This window comes from Asparagus officinalis, chromosome 7 (genome assembly GCF_001876935.1).
Source record: "Asparagus officinalis chromosome 7, Aspof.V1, whole genome shotgun sequence".
NCBI lineage: Eukaryota > Viridiplantae > Streptophyta > Magnoliopsida > Asparagales > Asparagaceae > Asparagus > Asparagus officinalis.
In genome coordinates, this window is record NC_033800.1 from 116,173,354 (window position 1) to 116,181,050 (window position 7,697).

Below are 7,697 nucleotides of genomic sequence, written 5' to 3' on the forward strand. Positions count from 1 at the left end.
CGAAGAAGACGACGACGAAGGTGAAGGACCAGGATCGGGATCGAGGAGGAAGACCACCAATGGTAAGGTGGATTAGAGTTTCGTAGAACAGCAGTAGCTTTTTTTTTTTTTTGAGATTGGCGGCTAGGGTTTTGGAGGCGGTAGGGTTAGGGTTTTGGAGTCTAGCTCTGATACCATGTTAAGAGTGAGAAAATCAAAGAGTCTATCATTTCATTCATCTCCATGGGTATATATAGGGTTACATATGGGTAATAGGCTAATAGGTTAATGGGCCCTAACCCGATAACCCAAGAACTAATTCTAACAGGAGGAAAACAAAATGATGCAGATGTATAAGTAAAGGAACCCTAACTGAAATAAAACTAGAATTTCTAGTGTCAACTAAACTAAAAAACAATAAACAAATTCAATCCTACTCGAAGCAAAATTTCTAAACTAAAACTCTCCAATAGGATAAATTGAATACTAAGGTAAGATTAGCTCCAATCCTAACTAATCTAAAATGCTAACTAAATCACGACTCCTAATCTAAAGTTATTGAAATCTCAAAAGATACTTTACAAAATAAACATGTCCTGAATTCATGAAGAAAACTTTTTGGAAATTAGAATCCTCTAGATGGAAATTTTTTTGGATGTGACCAACTGCAAACTTGCGTGCACATCACTTACGATAATATAATAAACTATTATAGCTATTTCTCATCTATTAATTTATTTTATGATACGATGATATAATAAATGGAAATACATAATGGAAAACTATGTAAGACAAGTATCCAGACACGACAACTTTGATACCAACAAAGCATCACATAAACCTTTAATTATGGACCTATGATAACACTCTTCACCACTTTAGAAGTATGAAACAAGATTTAACATTCTTTTTGCACAACAAATATTCACAAATTAGTTACAACATACTTGTCGCAGTTTAAAAATCAACCAAAAGCTGTTCTATACTTTTATCAGCTTTTGATAGTTGGGACAATCCAATCACCTAGCTTGTCTTAATTTCCCTGTAACCATGCACTTTTCTAGCCATGTATGCATAAGAAAAGCCAATGGCATACTTAAGAAAATCCAACGGAAGATACGCAACTACCAAATATTAGTATGTCAAACCTTACCTTAGTAAAGATCTCTATCATCAAAAACAACATTGTTCCAGTATTCCTTCCATTACACAAGTATACAACTAGTTTTGTATCAGGATGTAATTTTTCACGGCATATACTAAAAATTCTATTCAATAAGTCAAACCTGTGATCATTTTCACATTGACACCCAGGTTAAGTGCCCGGCGGATTGTCTCTGCACTGTCATGTCTTGGAGGATCAAAAAGCGGCATAAGACCCATAAACTGCCATGGACCTCCTGGACTGTCCTTGCTTCGTTCTGGAACTTCCTGCATGAGGACAGACAAAGAAAAACTCCCAAATGTTATACAACTGAAACTATGTATAATAGAACAGAAGGTTTATCTATAGAAAAAAGAAATTGAAATTGTTGTAATCAACAAGGATGTCAACTCTGACAGGGACACGCAGTACTTTACACGATAATTTCCCATAATCCACACATGAAATATGGAAATGCAATTGTTTGTGTATATTTCTTTATATGTAAACATGAATAATGTATGCATCAGACTATCAGATTCTTATTTACATAAGAATAAAAAAATTAATAACGTGATTCACAAACAATTATCTACTGTCAAAACAAGCACAGTAAACTTCATCTACACATATTTATGGTGAATAATAATTTACACATTTGTGAGCATCTGATATACATGTAATATCCACACAGGAATACTCGTGTCTTTTTCTGGATATGTCAGATAAGACAAATTTTTGGTTGGAGAGCATCCTACGTACCATGAAAGTTGTCGAGCCAGAGTTTCTTTTACCTGATATGCTACAGCAAGTGATCGAAGTCCACGCTCTGCAAACTTGTCAATAACAGCATGCACCCTGCGCTCTATCTCTGACTTATTGTGTGCAAGATTCAGAATCTGCAAACAAATACAGTTAAAAGATGGATTATTTGTTAACTAAAATAATAAAAGCCACAAAAGAAAGAGTATCACGAAAAAATTTACCTGTTCTGGAGCACCTTTGCTGACACGATGCCATTTTCCATCTGAATCAATGTATGTCAGGGCAGTTCTTTTGTCAGTGGGGTTGAACGGCAAAAAGTGTACTTCTTGGATACCAGCACGAGCCTTTCATAAACAATGCATGTTTTAGAAAGAGCAAATGGTTTTCCCTTTTATATGGAAGGCAGAAGAACCTGGGTGAGACCGCAAGCATTTTATATATATTAGGACTTACCTCTTTTGGGTCAGCAAGCATCCCAACAATAGCAGTATCAATTGCATCTTGATTTTCAACACGTGATGCCCTAGCAGCCATTAGGATAACAGCATCTTGGCTTACACCCTTTACAAAAACCTGAAAACCACGTTACAGCATATCCAGGTGGAATATTCAGTATAATCCTTAAAGAGAGAGTGAGGTAGTGTTTAGTCCCTGAAGAGGAAAAAGAAAGCTGACCTCAATAAGGTTCTTGTCCACTGTAAGCTTGTTCAGAGTAAGAGTTCCTGTTTTGTCACTGCAAAGGACATCCATTCCAGCCATTTCTTCAATAGCAGTCATCCTCTTTGTTATGGCTCCCTGTATTAGCCACAAATTGTTAATTTAATCTGTCAAGGAAAGAAGAATTGCTAGAATTTGAGAACATCATTAAATTCCATTTCACTCACCACTAAGAAATTTAAGTTTTATAATCTAAAATCACATTTCATTTTACAAAATATAACACTTTGATTTATCATGATTCTGACAAATAACAACAACTATACCTGCTGAGACAAGCGATGCGATCCGATTGCCATTGTAACAGATAAAACAGTGGGCATGGCTATGGGAATTCCTCCAATGAGAAGAACCAGAAGATTATCAATTCCAGGACGATAAGCTCGGTGCTGAATGGGATACATGACTATAATCTCTACAAACATTCCAACAGCAATTGAACAGATACAGAAATTCCCAATAGCCGTCAGCACCTATAACCAAATGAAAGTAGAACTCAGTCTGGGATATGCTAAACATCAGCAGAAATCAATAAACTGAACAAAGAGCTTAAAGGGTTCCAACTTGCCTTTTGGAAATGACCAACTTGGTTCGTGGAGTCTACAAGATGTGCTGCCTTGCCAAAAAAGGTATGGACACCCGTTGCAATGACAACGGCCTCTATTTCTCCCTGCTTACAAGTCGAGCCAGAATACACACCATCACCAGGACCTTTTGTTACCGGCAGAGACTCTCCAGTGAGGGCGGACTATGAATATGAATACAACAAAAAGTTGGAGAAAATGGTCAGCTCCGAGAAACAAAAAGATCAAATACAAAACAAAGAAAAAATAGAAATAAGAACCTGATCAATTTTCAAAGGATCTCCATCAAGAAGTCTAGCGTCAGCAGGGACAATATCACCAAGCTTGATGCTGATAATGTCTCCCGGCACGAGAACAGCTGCATCCTCCTCACTCCATCGACCATCCCTCAGCACCTGCAGTTTTTGCATGCATATGGGATTTAAACTAATAACTACGTTGTTCATGAAACAGATTGGAATTGTTGATAAAAAATTAAAAATGAATGGGGTTATGAAAATTCAAAAACCTTGGCTTTGGGAGCAAGACGGGCCATGAGGGCTGCTGCAGCGTTACCGGCGTTGTTTTCCTCTATAAAACTGATTGTTGAGTTGATCACAAGCAAGGTTATGATTCCCACAAAATCTTGCCAATCTGGAGGCTTACCCTGATGAATAACAAAATTAAGAAAATGATAATGAAGCTGACCACGTTTTGAAAAGAACTATATTTTCTATTTCTCTAAAAAAATTCTTTTGTTTAAAGGTCTCTTTCACTGCAACAAACCCCGAAATTGTGATCACGGTTGAGAGTTATAACTTTATACTCAACATTGCCCCGGAGGCTGAAGGTTCTTTTCTATGGACCGAAACATGGACTTATGCAAAAGTTTGTTTCTTTTTCTTTTTATTCCTAAATTATCTTTTAAATGTGTATCTGATGGAGTTGAACCTGGTTGCTTCGATACTATGTTAAATGTCTTGCCCCTACACCAAAACTCCGAAGTTATGGTGATGATTGACGGTTATAATTATATAGCCTAACCCTTTTGTATGGTTTTTCTAGCATATTCTACAAGAATGACTGTAATAATAGTTGCAAACTTAAAATTGAAAATGGTTAAAAAGACTGTCAAGAAGGGCTGAAAACCTTTAATTGAACTTTAATCAATTAAAAATAATTTTAATTTCTTTCCAAAGGGCTAAAAACCTTTAATTGAACTTTAATAAAATGATTTAGTTGCAAAGTTGAAATTGTGATATTTTAGATTGTCAACCCAACAAGTCAACAATTTTTTACACTGTTCTTATAATGTTAGTAACTTTAATCACTCTTTTTTTTTATAACCCAACCCGGAATCGAACCCAAGACCATGGAAGCCATCAGTGGCGGAGCAAGCAATTTTGGCAAGGGGGTCCAGAAAATAATTAAACCCTCACTCATGATAGGAGAAGGCACTTAATCTCTTTTAATAAACCATTCCATAATTGAATCGTCATATTAGTACCTTAAGTCTTTCACATTTTGCAATTAGTCCCTCAAATCATGGAAATTACTATTAGGTCCCCTAATTTTTGACTTATTTGGAAATTAGGCCCTCCACTCGAGAATATACATAGCTATTAGAGGGATTAATTTGAAAAAAAAATAAGACTTGGAGAAGCTAATAGTCCAGAGCAATAGATTTTACTTGGTAATCCCTCCAAATGCTACATCTAGTCTTAATTTTCAGTTTTATATCTCAAATAAACTTTTAAGATACAATAATCTCTTCTTAAAACCTTTTTCATGTTACAAGACATATAAATATATAATAGTCCCTCTTCTTAACTAATCAATGCTTTTTTTTCAAGATAGATGGTTAATAATTCTTATTTGCCCAAGCCAGTAGCCAATAATTCTAATAACATCATATTTACTTAGTAGTTGTCCAAAAGCCAGCTTTAGTCACTATGGGCCTTGATGAGCGACTAAAAGTTTTAGCCTACTTCCATGAAGCATTCAAGCTCAATGAACTAATCGCGGAAACCATTTGAAAATCTCTCTTCAATTTGAAAAAACAAACCTAATCATATAGGGACTATATCATAAAAACCCCAAGATTCAAGGGAGGTTATTAATATGTGAGTATAAACTCACATCGGATAGGATAAGAAATAGTGAAGGGTTTAAAATAAGAGTTGGGGTCAGTACCTAGTAGCTATAGTTTTTGAGTTAAATTGGCTCCTAGCCTCTATTTAAAGCTCACTAACTCTTGATTGGGCCCGATCTCTCCCTAATAAATGGTATCAAAGCTAACGTTATGACCCAAATAAAAAAAAAAAGTGAAGTCCAATGTGAAGCTCAAAGGTCTAGGAAAATGACTAAGGTCAAGTTAGACCATGTCAAGTTAACCCATAGATGTCCGTAGTAGTGATATGGTCTAGTTAGCCCACAAGTGAAGTGGCAGCCACCAGTGAAGTGGCAGAAGATCCTATTGATGTTTGATAGCCATGTGCCGGATGTATGGTTGATAGGTCACACCAAGTTAGTGAATCCCATGAAAGTTTGAAGTATAGCAAAAGATTGAACTATACTCACAAATTAAGAGGGAGGTGTTGAGGTCATTAATATGTGAGTACAATCTTACATTGGATAGGATAATGAAAAGTGAATGGTTTAAAATAGGAGTTCGGACCAAACCCTAGTAGCTAATGCTTTTTGGTTAAAATTGGTTCCTAACCACTATTTAAAAGCCCACAACTCTATATTGAGCCCTATCTCTCCCCCAACAAACCTCCCAAGCGTCTGAGTCATCTGCGATGGGTCAAACTTTAGTCACTAAATATAACTTAACATTGAGCCTATGCAAGATTCAATTATGCCAAAATAGAAAAATAAAGTTAGTGCACTAGCCATCAAAAACTGACAACACAATCTTTATTCAAGCATAAATTAGACTGCAAAACACAAGGAAGATCTTAACAACATAAAAATTTTAAAGATCATTTAGCAATTGAAACAATGAAATCTTTCCCAGTCTGTCTGATTTTAAGCTCTCCACTAAATTCTTTCTTAGTAAAGTTATAAAGCAGAAATGGGTCTTTAGGGAAAAGTTCTAACTTTATGGGGGCAAAAAGCACATGCTTTAATCCCCTTTAACAAAAGAATCAACAAAGAAAAGAAGTTCCACTATCTTCGCTTTACTCTTCTACACGGACGTGGAGTCTTCTTACTTATCCAAACATCCACATTAAAAAAAGATAAAATACTAAATAATGAATAAAAAAGCAAATAGACCAGAAATAAAAATGGTAAGAATAGTAATAAATAAATAAATATTCTCACCCCTCCATTAGCAAGAGCAATGGCCATAATTGCAGCGGCCTCCATGACCCATGAGAGAGGGTTCCACATAAACCCCAAAAACTTGATAAACTTGCTCTCCTGGCAAAATTAAAAAAATAAACAAAAAATCAAAAAAATACCCAAAAAATACATTTCATTCAAGAAAAAGAAAAAGAAATGATAATCTACTTGTTTCTCTTCGAGCTTGTTGTGACCAAAAATACTAAGCCTCTCTTGAGCAGCATCGCTGGTGAGCCCATCTCTGCTGCATCGAAGATTCTCGAACACCTCCTCAATCGGTATATTCTCCTAAAAATCCCCAATTCAAACACAAAATTACACAAACTAATCAATCAAGAACAGAAAAAAGTGGGGGAAATTTTGGGAAACCCAGAAGAAATTGGGATTACCAAATCGACGGCCTCCTTGAGGACGGCATCCAAGACCTCCGACTTGTCCCCCATCGGCGTCCTCCCTCTTCTTTTTTTTTTTTGTCTTTTTTCTTGATTTTTTTGTTGATTTTTTGATGGATTTTAAAGGGTTTTGGGTCGTTTTGTTTTGGCGTTGAGTGAGAGTGGTGAGTGGAGATCCACACAGGAGAAGCTCTGCTGTTATTAGCAGGCGTAACAAAAGAAAGACCCAAAAAAGTACACAATCATTAATGGGAAAATTGTGTCTACATCCAAAAGTAAAAACTTTATGCGTTGCAGCTCCTTTGAAATTTTCTAATGTGTTTTAGCATTTAAATTAGAGATTTATATTACAACTTTTTTTAGCAATTATTACTTGTCAACTAAGTATAGAAAAAAAATAAAAAATAAAAAACCTTAAAATGCTCTTATCTCCTCTATTCTTTCATGTTAAATCTAACAGCAAGTTGAATTAGTCTTAAATAAAAGTCTAATTTCATGTTAAGTTCAATTTAATTCATGTTAAGTTCAATTTAATTCATATTAAGTCTAATTTAAATCATGTTAAATCTAATTTAAATCATGTTATGTCGAATTTAACTTTTTTAAGCCTAATTTAATTCATGTTAAGTCTATTTCAACTTGGTTTAAGTTTAATTTCATGTTAAGTCCAATTTAATTCATGTTAACTCTAATATAATTCCTTTTAAATCTAATTTAAATCATGATATGTCTAATTCAACTTGAATTAAGACTAATTTAATTGGAGTTAACATGAAATTAGACTTAAAA

General features: G+C 35.0%; 1 protein-coding gene across 1 annotated transcript in view; it reads right to left on the reverse strand.

Moving 5' to 3' along the window:
• LOC109848067 (ATPase 11, plasma membrane-type) overlaps nucleotides 1–6,959 on the reverse strand; it is a 19,672-nt gene extending 12,713 nt beyond the window's left edge. Inside the window, exons 1-12 of the mRNA XM_020417379.1 lie at nucleotides 6,906–6,959; nucleotides 6,685–6,804; nucleotides 6,496–6,594; nucleotides 3,698–3,835; nucleotides 3,450–3,584; nucleotides 3,174–3,353; nucleotides 2,872–3,078; nucleotides 2,564–2,683; nucleotides 2,342–2,461; nucleotides 2,110–2,232; nucleotides 1,918–2,022; nucleotides 1,266–1,410 (exon numbers count right to left, since the gene is read on the reverse strand). Coding sequence (XP_020272968.1) covers nucleotides 1,266–1,410; nucleotides 1,918–2,022; nucleotides 2,110–2,232; nucleotides 2,342–2,461; nucleotides 2,564–2,683; nucleotides 2,872–3,078; nucleotides 3,174–3,353; nucleotides 3,450–3,584; nucleotides 3,698–3,835; nucleotides 6,496–6,594; nucleotides 6,685–6,804; nucleotides 6,906–6,959 — 1,546 coding nt within the window. The remainder of the gene's footprint in view (nucleotides 1–1,265; nucleotides 1,411–1,917; nucleotides 2,023–2,109; nucleotides 2,233–2,341; nucleotides 2,462–2,563; nucleotides 2,684–2,871; nucleotides 3,079–3,173; nucleotides 3,354–3,449; nucleotides 3,585–3,697; nucleotides 3,836–6,495; nucleotides 6,595–6,684; nucleotides 6,805–6,905) is intronic.